Raw genomic sequence first — 20,182 nt, 5'->3', positions numbered from 1 at the left:
GTACAGCACAAGAAAACCGAGTGCTGGTGCCATGATACTTCGAAGTTTTGTGTACCAGTTGTTCAACTGGCATTGGGCCTTGCCCATGTTCCAGTCAGTACATTACATCCCTTCAACTAGAAAGTAAAAAAGAGGAAATGTCACCCGCTTAAAACAACTGTGCACAATTATTTGAATAAATGGAAGTGAAAGCAAGCAACTTGCCTTTGCTGTTGCTAATTCAGTGTCAAATGGGACTCTGCTAGAGTAAAGAAACAATACATGCAAAAGAACAACACAACAGTATCCTTGTGCTGGTATGGAGTATAGCATCTGCTCCTCATTCCAATTTCTAGTGCTGCTAGTGTGCCTTTGCTGCACAAGCAGAAACAAAGTCACACAATTTTTTTAAACTAGAGGATGCTTAAGTATTTTGTGGTTCATGTTGAAAAGGGGCAAGTTTAGGACATTGTGCTGTGCTACATGATAAGTGTTCAGATGTATTAACTAAGCATGACAGCTAAATTCATTCACTTACTGATTTTGTGTCTTAATTACTTCCTAAATGCACCTGCTTTCCAAAATCCGCCTCACTAGAAAGTGAAGTACCCCGCTCTATGAGGCGCTACCGGTCCTCTGGGGCCGGCAGCAGTTCCTCATGCTGTCTGTGGGATCCAGCCTGAGACGAAGGCACTGGTTCCTCTGTGCGTTTACCTCAGAATTTAGGTTAAAACTCCTTCATTTCTGCGATAATTCCAGGTTTTGGACTTGGCGGTCGCGAGCGATTCTGCCTAGGCAAGGCCCGTGCCCGGCGACCGACCCTCCTGCTCCGCGCTGGGCCCTCCCTCCCGCCGGCCCCTCAGAGCGCCAGGTCCCGGCCGTGCCCGGCGACCGACTCTCCTGCTCCGTCCCTCCCGCCGGCCCTTCAGAGCGCCGGGTCCCGCCCGGTCTCGCCGACCGACGCTCCAGCTCCGCCGCCGGACCGTCCCTCTCGCCGGCCCCTCAGACCGCCCGGTCCCGCCCGTCCCGCGCGGGGCCTTGTGGGGCGGGCCGAGCGCGCGGTGCACGCCGGGACGGCGGCGGGCGGTGCTCGGGCCCAGCGCGGGGCAGGAGCCTCTCGGTCCCTCGGGCGGCAGCTGCGGCCGGTGCGCTTGGGCGACGGCGGCGCCTCTGCCCGGCGGAGATGGCGGACGCGGCGGCCTCTCCCGTGGGAAAGCGGCTTTTGCTGCTGCTGGCGGCGGGGCTGGGCGAAGGCGAGACGGCGGGGTCGGAGCCGGGGCCTGCGCTGCCCGCACGGGCCTGGCGGAGCGGCACCGTGAGGGCCATGAGCGGAGCGGTGCCCCAGGACCTGGCGGTGAGGCCCGGGGCGGGAGGGGGGCGCATAGTACCGTGCACGAGGCCGCGGGTCGGCCGGGCTAGACTGAGGGCTGGCGGGGTGCCGCGGCCGAGCTGTGCCGGCCGCCCGAGCCCTCCTGCAGCGCCGGGCCCGCCGGACGCGCTCCGGGGCTGGAAGTGGCGGGTCCGGCCTGCGACGAGCGCAACGGCGGAGCGACCGGGCAGGTATGTGAAGGGTCCGGTGCCGCCCGTGCGGTGGTTTGAAGTAACATACGTGTGAAACAGATACGTCTGGGACATTTCTGGTGCTGATGGATATTTATGTATATAACCTCAAAGCGTTGTTTTGGGGGTTTTTGGGTTGTGTTGTTTTTCCGTCGGGAAGATGTTAAATATTCTCGATCAGCGCCAATTATATATGAAAATATATATTGAGGGCTGAGTTTTGAGTGAGGCTCATTCATTTGATTTTGTCTCAGATTTTGTTTCTAGTTGTAGTAATTTGGGCTTCATGTAATGTATTTAAGCACTCTTCAGCATTTGTCTGGTTTATTTCTAGTATAGCTCAGTGAAACGCATAGGTGGAGATCTTAAAAAGAGCTCTTGAAATGCATTGTTGGAGTGTCTCTTTGCATATATCAGTCCTGCAGGCACTTGTTTAAGTGCTGGCTTGCTTTGGAGGGCTGTGTCTGATTTAGTGTCCCATGGCAGTAGAAATAAGGTTCTGTGTTTGTGAAGAGTTTTAGTTCTCTTTATGATCAGTTTTTTAAAAATTAGTAGTTACCAGAAGTTCTTTGGGCTTGTTTGCAGAGTTCCAAATTTGAGCTGTTTCCTTGACATCCATCCTTTACTGATACTGCTTTCTTGTCTTTGTTCTAGAACTACACCTATGGTTGTCAGCAGAAAGCAGTGTGCTAGGTTTGGCTTTGCAAACCTGGTGGGCCTGGCAGCCTGTGTCTGCAGTTGAGAGCTGTGGTTGTGTACTCTAGCTGCTGCTTAACTTGTTCGAGGAGAAGGAGAGAAAAATCCATGCAGAAAGGGTTTCTTCAAAAGCGAAATGTGTCAAGTGTTTGAGACTGTCTGAATTGTGAAAGTGTGTCAGGGCTAAGATCCAGCTGAAGACCAGCTCTTGTAGCAGACTGCATTGGACATGTGTGCCATCAGTACTCTTGCATTTTCATTCATTACCTTCATTCAGCACTGCAGTTGTCTCCCCAGCTCCTTGCATCAGTACCCTTCCACTTAATACTGTTTCAGGGGTGTAGCTGTCTCTAAACAGTGTATTCTCAAAAATCTATGCAAGAACTGGAAAAGTGAACTGTGTAAAATAGTTGAGGCAAGTATAAAACTTAAAAGCATGGATTTTATTGTTGAGTTGTTTTTTTTTTTCTGGTGGAGTAAAGCCTCTGAAAGATTTTTGGGGTTTTTTTCCCCTGTAAAATTTTGGTTACAGAGAGTAGCTCTTAGACATTCTTACTTTGATACAATGTGGAGTAACCTAATTGTGGTTAGTCCACAAAAGATATATATAAAGGTCAGTTGTAATTGTTTTCCCATCTTCAGAGCATCTAGAAGAAATCCTGAGGAAAAATTATGCTTCTATTAGAAAACAGCTTTGCCTCTACTAAATGGAAACAGGTATTATCCTCTTTCTCAAGAAAGACTGTTTACTAGAACAGGATCATTGAAGACCTGTTGAGCTTTTTTCTGTTCCTAATATTGTAAAAGTACATGGTGCATGCTAGTGGCAAAATAACTCAATGTGTCATATGAAGGACAGTACTGCCTTTCTTATGTGAGATGGAAGTATGAGACATGACTGTTTTAATGGATAGGCAAGCTCTACAATACCATGAAAGTTAGGAGGCCTGGAACACAAAGTGTTTTGAGTAGGGACTACTGGCAAAGTAGCACAAATATAATGTTAAGAAAGCTATAGGCCCACTGAAAACTGAAAGATGTTCAATCTAGTTTCCACTATATTGCTGAAAATTGTTGAATTGGTGGAAGGATATCTTGGAAGGTCTGACACTGTTTCTCGGCAGGGCAGCTTAAGCAGTAATGGAGTTCAAGAATTCATCAAGAGAATTACTTCATATTCTTCCCTTGGGTTTTGAGCTTTTGATTCTGGGGGGAGGAGTGGGGTAGAGGAGTAAGTGGTCTCTAATACTTCTTTTAATACAGTGTATTGGTAAAGCAGAGAGTTATTTGTCTCTGGTTAGTGCCTTGTCTTTTCCCAGTGATCTTGTAATGATTACAAAACCTTGTTTTGATATCCAGCTTAAGGTGTTCCTTAACTGATTAGTAATTTTTTGCTGTTCATCGACATATTTGATTATATTCAGCAAGTGTGTAAGTTCTGTAGATGAGAGACTGGAATGTGACTTTTCTAACATGTAATAGCTCCAGTTGTTAGGACATGGAATGATATTTGTAACCTTAGCATTCTTGCCATGTTATTTCAAATTATTTTAACAGTTGTCCTTTGTGATAGGAAAAAAAAGAGAGGATGATATCTCAGAATAGTGATTGAGATTTGTAGTGTGTGTAGTGTGGTTTATATTGTTACGCTTGTAAATACAATTATTAAATATCTAGCAAGTAGGTAATTCTGGGTAATCTCATGCCATCCAAAATATTTGCATTTGTTCGGGGAGTTTAATAATGTACAAGACAAGACAAAGCCTTTGATATAGAGTGGGTTTTGCAAATGCAAACCTTGCAGGCTGTAGCATTTAGTTCTGTGAGTGTCAGTTAACCATACTGATATAGGCTGTCTGTTGAAATGCCAAGTAAGAGTGTTGAGATTCTCTAAAAAATCTTACTGTGAAAGAGGCTTGCATTGGGTCACCATCTGTATTTTGAGATGAACAATTTTCATGTCTTTAATTTTGTATAGGAAAACACAGCATTTGAAACCAGTGATGTATGTTTGGGGATAAATAATTTTTCATAGGTTAGTAATTGTTAATTTGTTTCCCATAGCTATGTGGATGTATTCTCAGTATTCACATTGCAATACTTAGCCTGATTTTTTATACTAAAATTGCAGTCTTTTTTCCCATAAAGATTGTAAGAATCTTATTTTCTATTAGGTGTCTGAATTTTTTTTTTAATCAGATCTTTGTGGAATTTGATGGCTGTAACTGGAAACAACATGCGTGGGTGAAAGTCCATGCTGAAGAAGTTATAGTGTTGCTGCTGGAAGGATCATTGGTTTGGGCACCTCGAAATGATCCAGTTACACTTCAGGGGACTAGAATCTCACAGGCACAGTGGCCTGCACTGGTGAGTATTTGACCAGAAGCCCTTAGATCCTCAAAGGTTATAATCAGCTCCGCTGTGAAACTCAAGGCTTAGATATTTTACAGAGCACCAATTTGCAGGTTCAAAAATTGCTTGGGGTGTGGACTTTTACTAATAGGAGTTCCTTAACTGGCATTTAATAGTGCCTTTGGGAAGGCATTGGAGAGGCAGTATGCTTCCAGTTCCTACCCCAGAAATGGCTATGACATATTGTAGAGAAAAGTGATATTTACAAGTTAGTATCTGAAGAAATGTGTTATATGTCTGAAGGGATTATTTTTCCCTATTTTAAAACCTTATGTATGTCAGGCTTTTCTGAATTGTGAGAATAAGCCTTTTGGTCTTACAAAGGACTCTAGAGCTCTGATGAGCTGTTGCATCAATTAAATAGGTATACCAGAAGGCATCTTCAGGAAGAGACTAAACTGCATGCTGTGCCGGATATATAAACCATGAATCGGCCACTCCTAATATAAAAAAAAGTTTCAGTTTTGTTGCTAGCATTAACTAACGTGACATCCAAAATTTTCTCATGTTTCTCGATGTGGTTAACCACATTGCTATATACATGTCATGACACTTAAAAACAAAGGCAGTTTATTTTAGCTAGCATATCGGAATATACCCATTCTACAAACATCTTGATGAGTAGTATATAGTGAGGAGCATTCCTTGTATATTTCTTATCTTAGTGACTTCTGAAGAGGAAATATCATTATATGTGGGAATCCTTCCCTCATTTTTATGCTGTTTAATTTTTATTATTTGTCCCTTCTTTTGTTTCTTTTGTCCTCCCACAGGCCTTGGACTGCTTGGTATCCTACTCTCTGCTTTTTAATACATTTTATACATGGATACATTGAAACATTTCTTTCCTGTCAAGGTTCATGTGCCTTGGTAGAATTTGAATTTAGTGTTTCAAATGGTCATTTAGGCTCAAAGCAGTAAGTTCATCACTGTATCTTTCTCTGAGGATTTCTTTATTGCACTTGGCTTAAGGCAGAAGAAAACCAGGTCTTTACAGCAAAGACTCTGTAGAGAGTATTTTTTCCATAAGTGAAGTTTTCCTCTCATTGTATTTCCAGCTTATCTCCAAGAATGAACTCCAGTTAGTTTCATCTGGGAAACTGTTTTTACACAAGATTAGTGTCTTTCAGTTGATTTCCAAATTGGTCAAAATTTGAGTGATTTGGGGGGGTGACTGTGTAATAATTCCAGACTATTTCCATTACAACTCAAGCTTTACCTGTAGGCCTGCTGTAAAAATGTTTTCATCCTCTGTACTCTGGACAGCCAGGTGAGTGAGCATTGAAGCTTTCTCTAGGTACTACAGGCCTACTCAGATAACTGCAGGGGAATGCAGATTGCAGTTAGTCAAAGCACCAGAGTACATATTTGCAATGGGAAACCAACTACTTAGCATTACAAAGGGAATGGCATGTTTCAGGAGTGTGGGGGATGGTGGGTTTTGTTTCTTTTTTGTTTGTTTGCTTAAGATCTATCACTTAAGAATGTGTTTTCATTCTTCATTGTCTCTTTTTTGTAGTCCTGTTTGCTTTCAGGAGATAGTTTTGGATAAACTAAGTAACAAAACTTTTCTATTTATTCTGTTGTGTACCGGAGAATGGAGTATAAACAAACGATGAGAGCTGTTAAGGGAAAAATGTCATGAATACTTGTGTTAAAATCACATAAGTGTGAGCATGAGACAGATAACACATTTCAAAGACTGGTTGGCAACTTCCTCTTCCATCAGCATGTTCTAAGGTTGTCTTGATTCTATTACAAGGTTTCTGAATTCACTAGGTATTTTTAGTGATTTGCTCTGCATCTTGAACATCAATAATACACTTGCTATGAGCTTTAGTTTTTCACAAAACACTAGCCAAAAATGCTCTCATTTAATAATAAGTGTATAAATTCCTTACATCTAACTTCTGTAGAAGAATAAAACCACTCCTTTCATGAGGCTATATCTGAAATATCTTAGATAGCTTGAACTATTAACCAAAGCTTTTTTTTTTACTAAAGCCTTTTTTTAAACTTGAGCATCAGAAGGTGCTTACCTATGAAAAACCAAATACTACCACAGGTGTTTTAATTTCTTCTTTAAGACCTTATGAAAAATGGATCCAGTTGTCTGTAATTCCTGCTTGTAATGCAAGAATTATTAGCTTAGACATAATGACTAATATTTTCCATTAAAACTCAAGCACTGGGCAATACGAGTTGAGAAATGAAAATTTTTAATTTTTTAAAGACCTGAGTGGCATGAAATCAACTGTTGTTGGCCTGTATGTGTGCTCAGTCATTTTGGTAACTTTTTTTTTTTGTTCTTCATCACAGACCTTTACTCCTTTAGTAGATAAGCTGGGGTTGGGCTCTGTGGTCCCAGTGGAGTTTCTTCTGGACAGACATTTACGTTTCCTGTCTGATGCCAGTGGATTGCGTTTATTTCAGGTATTTGAACTGTGTTCAGTTGAAATGTAAATTTAGCCTTGTGCTGTGCTTGTCAGATTAGTTTTGGGGCTTTTTTTACTGTTTCAGCAACATACCCATCTTTTCCTTTCACTGCCCTGTTACATATTTGTGTTTGTTTCCCTGCATTTCCAGGTCCTTACACTGACCTCTATTTGCGTGTGAAAAGTACTGACACTCTCTACATTGTTCATTTGGAGAGCTAGCTGTCATTGTGTAGCTGTTAATTACAGTGGAAGTTTTGTCCTCAGAATTTCTATGAATACACATTTTATATATACAGCTTTTGCATAGTTAATTCATTTATTCTTCCTGGCATGTTCAGTAATACTTTTCTTAATTTTACTGGCTTTTTTCTTTTTTGTCAATCTGACTGCAGTCCAGGAAGAGCTGTCTTGTAAAAGCTAATGTTCCTTTTATCCTAGAAGGCTCTACTTTGTTAAAACTGTTTGTCTTTGGCAGATGGGAACAGAGAGTCAAAATCAGATTCTGCAGGAGCAGCCGTCACTAAGAGAATCTGTCAATGTGCTGATCAGCGACCAGAAGCTTCAGGAGATATTTAGTAGAGGTGAGGTGTGTTTTCTTTCTCAGAGCTACTTTGTTGTGCAACTGCTGTAAGGCTATGCTAGAATTTGTGAAAGGGCATTGCAATAGTTTCTGATACTGTTTCATTTGAATGTCGATTTTCTGTATTTTGCAAGTCCTTTACAAAGTAACATTATTGTATCACAGATACAGGTAAGCAGTTGCTTAGATACAACCAGAAATACCTACTGGGAATGCCACTTAAGGTGTAGTTGACAGTAGGACAATGTCTGTGTATTTAGAACATCCCTATTTCAGTTTTAGTTTTGAATTTTTAAAGTGTTGGTCCTTTTCTCTGGTTCTATTCTGTAACTGTGGAAACTTAAAAGTGAAGTTCCTTTGTAGCTGCTGATCCTCAGAAACTTTCCTTGTAATATCAATTCAAATTTTGATATTTTGATAATTAATACATCAATTATTTAATACATGAATACATGTGTGGGTGTGGCTGGTCAACATAGAGTTAATATCTGTTGTCTGGATTGTGTATTAGGGTTAAGCCTGATTGTGACTTTGGTTGTCAGATTTGGGTCATCTTGGTCAAGTACTAAAACAAATTCTATCCAGAGTTCCTGTGCCAGGGAGCCACCCTACAGACAGACCACTGTCTTACATTTGAAGGAGCATGTAATTCTTCACAGGAATTTGGTGCCTTTTGGTCAAATAAAATGTGTATTCATAGAAATTCTGAGGACAGTACTTCTTTGATGAGAAAGCAGCTTAAGACTTGTCCAGTTTGAAGCCTTCTTCTAACTTCTAACTAAATCAGGCACTTCTTCTAAAGTGCCTGATTCTAGCTGTGTCACATACAGGTTGTTGGATCATGTAGATTTTGATGATCCAAGATAAGCAGAGGTTTTATTTTGTCTAGACTTAGGGCGGGAGGAAAGCTTAGCATGCTGATCTGGCAAGCAAGGGCAGGGTGAGAGGAAACCTTTCTGTAGATGATCTGTTATCTGTGTGAAAGAACTAAGACTGGTCGGTTTAGAGATGTTGGATATCCAAATACATGTTTTCACTCCGAAACGCATAGCTTTTCTTCTGGGATTTGACACATCTGGACTGAGTCAGAATACTGGGACTGTTCACTGGATTGATGGTACATAATTACTAACCTGTAGGTTAGAAAGCAAAATAATTTAGTTAGCAAGGAGCCCCCATGTAGCTTGATTTTGTCAAAGGAGAGACTTAATTTTGGTCTTGCACATTTGGGGTTTTTTTTATGTGTAAAATGTATTCATGAGTTACAGCAATGAGGACTTATTGACTTTTTAGGATAAAATGCCTGGTTACACAGGATTTGCAGCAGGAGCTCTGGTGTTTTAATTTCTTTCCACGTGGAAGATGGCATTTCAAGCCCTAATTAAGTGCACAGAACCATTTTATTGTATGGCTCTTAACTACTATGACACAAAGCTTGTTTGGAAAATGTACTCAAAGTCCTTCTTTTCCAGGTCCTTACAGTGTCCAAGGTCAGCGAGTTAAAGTTTATCAACCAGAGGATGAAAATAGCTGGCTCTGTGGTGTTGTGAGCCACCAAGACCCAATAACTCGTCTTATGGAGGTGTCTGTGACTGAGGTAAAAATATGAAGCGCTGCTTTGGTGTTCCTAAAATACCATTCCTCAATATCTATATGTGGAGAATGACAGCTTCACCAAAACTTGTTATTTTGGGTTGTTTTTTGCTTTAAAAGATGAGTAATTATTTGTGTTGCGATTCGCAGTTTTTTTCCTGTTACGATGACTTTCTAGTATAAATGATGTGACACAGGCCACTTATATTAAAAAAAAAAAAAAGCTGTAAGAGTTTCATTGGAAGTGAGTGCTGTGAGAAAAGTATTGGAAATTACTCTTCAGAAGAAAAAGCATGCTGGTGCATAGAAAGCTACCTTATGGGTCCCTTACAGTGTGGTTTTCCTATGCCTTCTTTTGGTTTCCATCTGACAGACTGTAGAAGTGGTTTGAAAAAATTCTAGCAAAGCAGATGAAGTCTTAGTATAAATAAACTTGATTTATGTATTTTAACTCAGACTATTTACTTTTGCCCTGTCCCTATCAGTAAACCTGTGTACAGCACAGAGAATCTGCGCTGCTAGTTACTGGTTTTTATTATGTGCTTCTGTGCAGTCTGACAGGTAGCTCAGTCTTGTTAGTGGCCTGCTCCTGATAGCTTCCTTTTTCCGGAACAACTAGGAGCAGATCTATGGTGCTGTGTAGCAGCAGCATGCCATCTTGGTTTTCAGGTCTCATCCTGTGCCCACTGCCTCTGTAGTCTCTTCCATGTGCAGATGGAATTCATTGAATGAGCAGTAATCTTGCAGTCTGACTACTTCTATCACTGGCACACAGAGAAAAAAGTATACTTTGTATACTTTTTTGTAGGATAAATCAGCATAGTACTTTGGAGAGGCATAGAAATTGTGGAGTTATGTGCATTCAGCAGATACATGTTAGGAAGTACAGAGTTTCTTTTGTACATGCTGTGAAATATAAAGTAATCTCTAAGAACAGTTACAGAGATTGGGTATTCCTTGCTTATTTTGGGGAGACGCTGATGAGGATACTTAGGCTAAACTGATGTGCTTCTTCCAGTAGTTCTTTCTACATCTAGCAGAGTGAACATGCATGTAACAATGTTAAATCAAATTCAAGAGCTATGTTTAATACAATGCATACCTTTGGAAATGCTCAATAGAACAAATATAAGGGAACAGTGGTAGGAATCAAATCTGAAAGTTGTTGAAATAGAGAAGGAGCAAAAGGATAGAAGGTAAACTAGAAGACTGTAGTATTACTAAGGAAGTGAGATAGTAAGAAAAGGTAAATGGGAGAGGGCCTGCACAGTAGCAGTGTGTTTAGGTCTCTTATGTTGATACGATATACTTTGAATAAAAAATTAACCTCTGCTTTTCTTTCTCCTACTTCCTCATTATCAATCTGTATAAAAATTAGAGTGGTGAGATAAAGTCGGTGGATCCTCGACTGATTCACGTGGTGATGGATAACACTTCTCCAAGCGAGGTAGTACCACAGTTCATTCAGGTCTTGTATATACGGTGTGCAACTTCATAAAATTTTCAATGTGAAATAAGTAAAAATCTGGAAAGGACTAAAAAATGATGCAGTGTTGACTGTGGACATTGGATAATTTTAGTAATTTTCCTCTTAAAGTTTGAACTGGAAAATTTTGTTTACCATTTTGATAGTCCTAGCTTTCTTTGAGCAATTGTCTCTTTGTTCAGGCTAGCATGGGTCTTGGACGGGTCAGCAATGTAACCATGGTGGTTGTACTCAATTTTAAGGTATAGTGTTGCTGCTTTTTTCTAATAGGATCACTCTGTGCTGCTTCACAGACCTTTTAAGGCATTTCTAAAAACTGCCATCTGGCTGCTGTGCCTTGTAAGCAGGCTTACATGTTTGTGGCATTTCCCTGCCTCAGTTGAGAAGTTCCATGATAATGCTTGAACGTGAATTTTTACCCTAGGCTAAAGGGCAAGAGCTATCTCCTGTAGTTAAGTTGTGTACTGGACAGAAAGCAAGCCCTTCAAAAGAATCATGGGGTTTATACTTGGAGCAAAAATTAGTGTGCAGGTATTATTCATACATTACGAAGAGCTTTGTTGGAGTATTGCATATTTCTCAAAATTTGCCAGGATGTAGTTCATGCCACAGCGAGGTAGCTCAGCTAAAAAATTACTTGTGCAGATCTTACTCCAGTACAAAAAAGACAAGACTGTGCTTAATGCTTGTGTTTTCTGCTCACATATCATCTCTGTTTAGATGTCTCAATTTGTGATAGCGTTCCTAAACTTCAGAGCAGTGTAATATATTCTGTTATAACAGAAAAAATTCTTTGTATGGGTATCTGGACTGTTCTGTTTACTGATTGCATGGCTTTGTCTGTTATAGGGAGGGGGCCTAAAAGCAGCTAAATCATCATCTAAAGGGAAAAAGAAGAAGGAAAACCTGGAGGGAAAGGATGGAAGGAGGAGGAAAAATGTATCAGATCCTGGTTGTGATCCTGCAACAAAGAAGCTAAAGGAGAGGGGTGAGGTGGATAGCAATGGTAGTGATGGAGGTGAGGCAAGCAGAGGTGCCTGGAAAGGAGTCTCCAGTAGTGAAACAGGACTGGATCCAAGGGCCAAGCAATTGCCTTCATTTATTCCTCAGATTAATCGCAATATTCGTTTTGCAACTTACACCAAAGAGAATGGCCGAACACTAGTAGTCCAAGATGAGCCAGTTGGTGGTGATGCACCATTGCCTTTCACTCCATTTTCTTCTGTGGCTGGACAGCTGTTACTAGTCGGATCTGGGTGTAAAGAGGCAGGAAAATCACTGGAACAGGTTGGCCAAGGCACAGTGACTTCTGCAACTGCAGATACTACAACTGCTTTGACGCCGACAACTGTGAGAATCTCTGATACCAGTTTGCCAGCTGTTACTGGACAGGAGAAACCAAAAACAGGCCGATCACAAGCCCAGGGAGAGGTGAGTAGCTCATGATCCCATGTGTTCACGTAAAGATTTACATGTTTGCAAAGATGTTCTGCAACATACTCCTGTTAAAATGTGTGTCCTTGGAATTGAAAAATATACTTTTTCTCTCATGAGTTCATCCCCTCCCAAAGAAAACCTGTTACCTGACCTAAGAAATTGCTCAAAACAAAATTGAGATAATTGGTGAAGGAGTAGTAAGAGATAACTGCAGCACTCTTGTGTTTATTCAGCCTTAATCCGAGAAGTGCAGTTTTAAAATAACACTAAGCACTGCACTTAATTAATTTTGTTGTGTCATACAGAAGATAACCGTCTTAAAATTTCTTGCTTTTGTATCAACAATTTATATAAACAAATCTGCATGCAGATGTGCACTGAGTTGAACATTCAGGTTACTTAAAGAAAAAAAAGCCTCAAAACCAGAAAAACAATGAGCCTACATTTATAGAATCTTTAAAAGATGCCTGTCTTATGTGTTAGAGCTGTGTTACCTATATAGTAGAAAAAGGAGACGGTTGCATTGTATACTATCTAGGACCAAAACCAAAGAAATAATTAAAATATTTGAGATGAGAGGTCAGTCTGGAAGCAGCTTGAAGGCCTTTTAGTTATACCTTTGTTTACAAGCAAAAGAGTGGAAAAATAGGAGGGAAACCCTGTTCAAAACAAAATAGAAGACTTCTAAAATAAATCAAATGAAGGTTTGTAAAAACAAAACAAGAATGAAAGCCATCTCAGTAAGTACAACAAAAATAAAGAATCTCGCCATCTACTGTATAAAGAAAGTGAAGAAAATGGGAGATACATAAGAGAGTCCAGTGTGATTGCCAGGAGTTGGAAGGCATTGTTAGCATCCCTGTTTTTTGTATTAGATAATGGAATGGCTGGAAAGGTTAGAGATTTACCTTGGGGTAAAGATTCCTGGATGTTAAGGTGTAAAGGAGAAATAGAATTGTGGCAAACAGGAGTGTTGCGTAATAAGCATAATATAATGTAATATGAACCCTTCTATCCCCCACGCCCCATAAATAAATTCAGAGTTGGGAGCAACTACAGAGAAATTTTGGTACCACCTCTCCTTTCCTTCTCTCCAACCCCACATCACTTTTTAAAAACACTAATAATTCGGCTTCAGAGTTGGCAGGTAGACCATTAGTCCATTTTAAACTATTTTTGTTTTGAGGGAGGGAACCTGACATAAATCAGTAAGAGTTCTGTAGATAGTTCACATATTTTACTGTTTTAGACTGCTATATCATGGTGTGACTTGGTCCTTGTGATCACTTCATAACCTTGGATTCCATTCAAATTCATGTTCTTTTAAAAAATACTAGAACACAGTTTTCTAAAATTATTTTTATCTCTAAAAAGAAATATCTGAAATTCTAATATTTAGGAGAACTGTTAGTAGGTTTTTGAAGTTATTACAGCTGTAGATTGGTAATGATCTAAACATTAGTATGCAATAAAGTAGGTGTGCAGGGACTCTAGTGACCACTAGGATGTGTTGCGCAGAGTCTGTAGTTGTATTTAACATCATCTTGAAATAAAATTGTGCTAATGATGAGCAGATTTCTAAGTGGAAACTCAAAGAAAAGGAGTAGAGCTGATCTAAATGATTCTATGAGGAATTCATCACAATATATAATCAGTTACAGTAAGACTGTCAAAAGTGGAAAATTTGAACAAGTACCAATTGAGAGGAGAGCAAGTGTAGTGTTGCATTTTGGTTAAATGGCATGCTCTGTCTCACCCCTCAAAACTGTATGGTTTATTCCAAGCCTGTAATCCTCCCCTGAAGTATCATCTATCTGTAATCCCATTGGCCCAAACCTTATCCGCTCCCACTTGGAATCTCCCTGTGAAGTGTGCTGGGGGGACTAGGCTCTCTCCCTGAGCAGGTGCTCTCTAGGCCCCTCTCTCCCCCTCCCCTTTCCCCCTCCTTCCTCTTTCCCTCCCTCTGAAACCATGCTGCTTCCCGGGGCTAGGACCCTAAATAAACCCTCATCTAATTAGCACCCTCAGAAGCCGTGTGGAGTCTTCTTGCCTGCCTGCTGCTATCAGTGAACTCGCAGCTTGGGGGGGGCCCCAGGGACACCCTGGGGGCCCCCCAAAACACACTGCAACAAGCAAGTGAATAATCCGTACCACAGTTATGGTTCTAGTAGAAATCGGCCATTCACAAAACTTTCCTGTATTTAGTGGTCATAAAAATGAAGCCTTTTGTGCTTAACCTCTACTGAGTTGTTCCCTGGAAGGCTCCACATCCTAGGCATTTATCTACCTGTCAGCAGATGTGGGTTGTGGGGACCAAGAATAGTTTGTCTGCTAGGGGCTTGCTTTGTTTTGTTAACTTGCAAACTAAGATGCTTATTTCAAGGATGCTACCTAAGTAGGTGAAGCTTATCAAAATGCTCTTGAGGGAGGGTGAAAGATTGGAGGGTATTCAGAAGCAGTTTCAGTTAAGGTTCCCTTTTTGTTGACTTGAATTCAAATGACCAGAAGTTTTACTAACTTGCTTTTCTCTGAATTAGTTTATGTCTGGTGCCTCACCTTTGTTCTGAAGTGTGATGAGACATTAAGTATTAGTTTTCTCTGTGTGTCTTCAATTTCAATAGCTTGTGGGTAGGAATCTTTAAAGAAGTTTCTTCATTGTAAGTCTGCTGGCAATTTTTATTCCTGATGGGTAAGGAGAATGCTAATGGTACAACGAGATGAGCTAAAGTAATCTTGATTCAAGTAACAATCTTATAATAGCCTAATGCTTACTAATTTTGTTTCAGAATTCCCGAAATTCACTTTTGGCTTCTCCTGGATTTGGAGTCTCTCTCCCAAGTGCTTCCCAGTCTTTGGTATTTGGAGCTGGAAGGAGCCAACCAAATGGAGTGATGGCTCCAGAAAGCAAACCTTCTGGATTTCCTTTTAGCTGTGGTGCTGGACAAGAGGCTCAGAAAGATTCTGATTCATCCAAGAACTTGTTTTTTCAGTGCATGTCCCAGAATCTTCCTTCCAGTAGCTATTTCACAGTCATTTCAGAGAGCTTGACTGAAGACGTCTCCAGTCGAGATGCATTCAAGCAGTGTACAGAGAGTGTGGGTACTGGGACTTGTAAAGGTAAAATTCTTTCAGTGGACAGTAAGCCAGGAACCCAGTCTGGTAGCTCTGTAGAGCGGAAGCTACACGTGGAATCCATGCCTACCCTTACTCCAGCCTTTTCACGAAATCTGTTGAATACTCGTCCCCCTGATAGCCATGAAAACCTATTTTTACAGCCCCCAAAGCTATCACGAGAGGAACCCTCAAACCCTTTCCTGGCATTTGCTGAGAAAGCAGAACTCAGTCCTTTCAGTGGCTTTGCATCTTCATCTCAGACAGGGGTTTGTACTCCGTCAACACCTGTGGGTCATAAGGCCACTTCTGGCTGGCCAGAATCACTCACCTGTGCAGACTCTTTAGCTAAGAAGAAAGCCTTGTTTATAACAACTGACGCCTCAAAGATGATCTCTAGTGCTTGTGGTTCAACAGCTGCCGTTGGTGTTCAAAGCCCTTCCACTGTAGGGAATGGCCGTTCCAGCTCACCAAGCAGCAGCCTGACACAGCCTATAGAGATGCCCACGCTGTCCTCCAGTCCAACAGAAGAAAAACCAGCTGTCGGGCCTGGGCAGCAGGACAATCCTCTTCTGAAAACTTTTTCTAATGTGTTTGGCAGACATCCACCTACCCTTTTCTCTTCACAGGCAGAGTTTCCACAAGAGAAGAAAGCCCCTTTTGAAGCTGTGAAAAGGTTCTCGCTAGATGAGCGGAGCTTAACATCCAAACAGGACTCCGACTCCAGTACAAATAGTGATCTCTCAGATCTGAGTGACTCTGAAGACCAGTTGCAGGCTAAGGCTTGTATGAAGGGTATCCCAGATCATTTGATGGCGAAGCTAGGCCCCAGTGTGGAGCGCAATGCAGAATTACTGCTGGGTAAAGGAAAGGGGAAGCAAGCCCCAAAGGGCAGGCCCCGCACAGCTCCCCTAAAAGGTGATGACTTGAATGCAGATGATGTTTTGGAAGCACAAGGAGGTGGGATACTGGGTAATCTCCTGTGTAATGAACTGCATAAACTAACCACAGTTGTAGACCTCATTCATATTCAGTAGACAGCACACAGGATGCTTACAAGGCTGAAGCTTAATGCTTCTTGTATGTGAATTTGGTGTTCACTTTGATAAATGTTTAAGCCGGTGTGTCAGGACAGAAGCGTGGTATGCTGTAGGCTTGAACAGACCTACTGGTTTAACATGGGTATGAACATACAGATCTCTGAAAAGATGATTGTTGCAGTCGGTATCCTTTTGGTGTTGCAATTAACTAATAGATTTTTACTTCTACTTTGCCTCACCCAGTTGGCCAGTCTGTGCTGAAAGATATGAGTAAGGTGAGGAAGCTGAAGCAGTCAGGTGAGCCTTTTCTCCAGGATGGCTCTTGCATCAATGTAGCTCCACATCTGCACAAGTGTCGGGAGTGCCGTCTGGAGCGGTACCGCAAATTTAAGGAGCAAGAGCAGGATGACTCAACTGTGGCATGTCGCTTCTTCCATTTCCGGAGGTGCTTAAATTCTTCCTTTCTTCATATGTAGTCTGTGTACAGAGCTTGGGCCGTGTCTGAGCACAAAGTAATTATGTTTTACTTATTAAATATGCTTGGGTACAGTAATGAAGCTTTTGAGTTTCTTGCATTTCTCTGCATCATCTGAGGGGAATTCCCTCACTGGGCCAGAAAGAGCTGCTTTTCAAAGATAAAATACTAAGTGAGCCTCTGGGTACAGCCTCAGGAAACTGAATTTGCTTTATTGGGTAGAATTTTACTTCTGGGTTGCAATTTGTACACAATAACTCTCCTTGCTTTATAAAGTATTCAGAACAAAGGCAAAATTTTAATCCACTCAACAAGGAACTAAATATTGCCAGCATGAGGCTAATGTTCAGCCATATTCTGTTGAGTTACAGGACTAATTTTTCGGAGTAGAACACTATGTGTTCCCTCTGTGTTATGTATATGTCTTACACTTCTTCGATCTGTTGTGTTTCTCTTCATCTTCCTTAATTGCCTATTCTAGCAGGTACTACTCATCTTTTTCCAAAAGTAGTTAGTTGACTTTCTGACACATAAAGGATGAACTGAATTTTTAGTATGTGTCACCCATCCAGTAAGCATGCTGCTTTTTTTCCTAAACTTGTTACAATTAATCTATCTCAAGGTTAAAGATAAGATAGTGTCTGCTTAAAAATGAAGTTATCTTCTATATTGACAGGAGATGCTTAGGGTTCTGTTATACATTTTTACACCTTTTACCACACAAGGATTAGGAGGGTCAACAGCTACTGGTGAAACAGTAGTGATTAATCTATGTGGAAACCAGTGTGACAAGGATTTTTGCATATATCATCATGTGAGCTATTGGAAGAGTTGCCAAGTGCTGGCACCCCTAGCCAGAACTCAAATACACTTTTCTCAAAAGTTGGGAAAAACTTTCTCATGAATTAAAATTGAGAATGACAGCCATTCAGAATTTTGCAAGCAGCATCATGCACCAGGTCAAATTGAGTTTTGTCATCTTTCTATTAATGAGATAGAAAAGTGGGATTTAGCAAGCTGTAGTAATTTCTTTTAGGTGGAATTTCCCACCAATGTTTACTAGGACCTTGGCATTCATTCTAATGGGTGTTGTAGCTACAGGTTTGTATGCCTTATTCCCTGTCTTACTGGGATTTGCATAATAAGTGTACTGTCTGTAAAATACAGCACTCTGGCTGAAGTCTTTTCTCCCCCTTTCTGGGTTTATGTTTGGATATAGCTGTCATAAGTTAATTAAAGATGGTTGAGCAGTTTCTCAATTACTCCATCCTATTTCCTGCAGGCTGGTATTTACCCGGAAAGGTATACTACGAGTAGAAGGATTCTTGAACCCACAGCAGAGTGATCCTGATGCCATGAGCCTATGGATTCCTTCTTCCTCCCCTGCAGAGGGGATCGATCTGGAAACTTCCAAATATATCCTGGCCAATGTTGGGGACCAGTTCTGCCAGCTTGTTATGTCAGAGAAGGAGGCAATGATGATGGTGGAGCCACATCGTAAGCTGGGCTTTTGTCATGTTTTTTTTCCACCCTTTCTGTATAATGCATGTACAATACAGTGGAATAGAATTGAAAAGGTCTTAAAATTTTTTTGTTGAAATGCTTGTCCTGGTCTTCCAAAGAGAGGCTATATTCACCTCTTGGGTGAGGGGTATAACTGAGGGACCAGAATTTGAGAACTTCTTTTGGATCAGTGCAACATTGCCACCAAGGAAGCTAATGGTAACTTTCCCAAGCATTAAATTATTTTTTCAATAACCTAATGCAGTAATCAGCTGGCTCATGCTCCTAAGAAAATAAGCCCAAGCACCTACCACACTACCTATGTTTTAATGAACAGACCTTCTGATGTATTCCTATCCTTTCTTGCTCCAGGGACCTCATGTGAAAGTTCAGGATTTTCTAGGGTGGGAGAAGTACCTTAATTCAGCCTGCAAGGACATAGCTGAGCATCTAGTTGCCAACTTCCAATTTCAAGGGGAAAGGATTTAGGGGGAAAAAAAAAAGGTAGACAGTTTAGCTTATCACATGGAGATAACTGACTATATAAATTTTTCCCTTTAGCTTCTGGAACATGCAAGGGCCACCGTTTGGTGAACCCCTTTCTTGGCAAATATGTTGGTTTAGAATCTGAATGGTTGACAGAGAACTGATTAGTAAGACTAAATACATATTCTTTATTGTTTTATATATTGATGTCACTTGTTCATAAAACTAGCAGAAGATTTGTGATTTTGCTGTAAGTTCCGTTAGTGCTCCATTAAATTCAGTTATTACAGAACACTGTAGTAAGATGCTGCATTGCCTTGTAGTGTGCATTTTGATACCTAACCTTACCTATTCTTAGAAATGGGATTTTCACTAGTGTCACTGGACTAGCAACTTAGAGAATGGGGTAATGAATGTAAAAAGTATGTGTTTCTGTACTCTGCCTTCAGGTCATGTTGCTATGAATTTATCAACGTTGCTGTGATATTTTCAAATTAGGTGGGAGAAATGCAAAATGTCAAAGCAATAATTTGTAGTATGCCTTCTCTCTATAGAGAAGGTGGCATGGAAGCGAGCAGTACGTGGTGTGAGAGAGATGTGTGATGTATGCGAGACAACACTCTTCAATATTCATTGGGTTTGTCGGAAGTGTGGTTTTGGTGTCTGTCTGGACTGTTACCGGCTGAGGAAGAATCGTCCACGTAGTGGTGAGTACTGGGCATTTTCCCCACTCATCTTTGAACTGAGTATAGTCAGGGAGTAGTTTCTGGGAAGTTGCAGAAGGTTTTGTGGGAGAGTTACTGAATATCATCTTGGAAGGCTGCATTTTTGGAACTCGTCTTACATGCTGCTGTTCCATTCTTCATTTCCTTATGTACTTGTGTTTTATCTATTTGCTTAGGATGGGATTATTAAAATCACAGCATCAACAGGCATAGAGTGTCTACTGAGATAGTTGACTGTATAGTTCTTTTCCTCAGAAGGTATAAAGGAAATATTATGTACTATTTTAACAGTTCAGAAGTATTGTAAAGAGAACTAGTAAGTAAACACTGCAAAGAACTGCTGTCTTTGACAAGGAGTTAGACTTTTTTTTTTTTTTTAATTTTTTTTTATTCTGTTACATACCAGGAAGAAGTTTAGTAAGTTCAATTTTAAGAAGCAGAGGCATGAGAAAGTAGATTCCTGGCTGGGTTTTTTGGTGTCCTCTACTGTACTGAGGCCACTTTGGAAGCATGGATGCAAACAAATGGCAATCTCAGTGAGATTAATTAGTGACAGTTACATTATTATATTGAACAGATGTATAAAATACTGGATGTTAATAAGTGTGAATACTGCTGTCTATTCATTAGGCTAACTTAGAAAAGCATAATGAAAACAAGA

At 40.8% G+C, this 20,182-nt stretch overlaps 1 protein-coding gene across 1 annotated transcript in view; it reads left to right on the top strand.

Annotated features, from left to right (window-relative positions):
• The first annotated feature begins 1,090 nt into the window (after window positions 1-1,090).
• Window positions 1,091-20,182, top strand: part of KDM3B (lysine demethylase 3B) — a 47,324-nt gene continuing 28,232 nt past the window's right edge. Inside the window, exons 1-11 of the mRNA XM_021543077.3 lie at window positions 1,091-1,333; window positions 4,435-4,602; window positions 6,967-7,080; window positions 7,561-7,666; window positions 9,138-9,262; window positions 10,637-10,705; window positions 11,594-12,175; window positions 14,968-16,210; window positions 16,576-16,777; window positions 18,090-18,304; window positions 19,351-19,503. Coding sequence (XP_021398752.2) covers window positions 1,163-1,333; window positions 4,435-4,602; window positions 6,967-7,080; window positions 7,561-7,666; window positions 9,138-9,262; window positions 10,637-10,705; window positions 11,594-12,175; window positions 14,968-16,210; window positions 16,576-16,777; window positions 18,090-18,304; window positions 19,351-19,503 — 3,148 coding nt within the window. The 5' untranslated portion in view covers window positions 1,091-1,162. The remainder of the gene's footprint in view (window positions 1,334-4,434; window positions 4,603-6,966; window positions 7,081-7,560; window positions 7,667-9,137; window positions 9,263-10,636; window positions 10,706-11,593; window positions 12,176-14,967; window positions 16,211-16,575; window positions 16,778-18,089; window positions 18,305-19,350; window positions 19,504-20,182) is intronic.

The sequence above is a fragment of the Lonchura striata genome, chromosome 15 (genome assembly GCF_046129695.1).
Source record: "Lonchura striata isolate bLonStr1 chromosome 15, bLonStr1.mat, whole genome shotgun sequence".
Lineage (NCBI taxonomy): Eukaryota > Metazoa > Chordata > Aves > Passeriformes > Estrildidae > Lonchura > Lonchura striata.
This window is presented reverse-complemented; position numbering and strand designations above follow the sequence as displayed.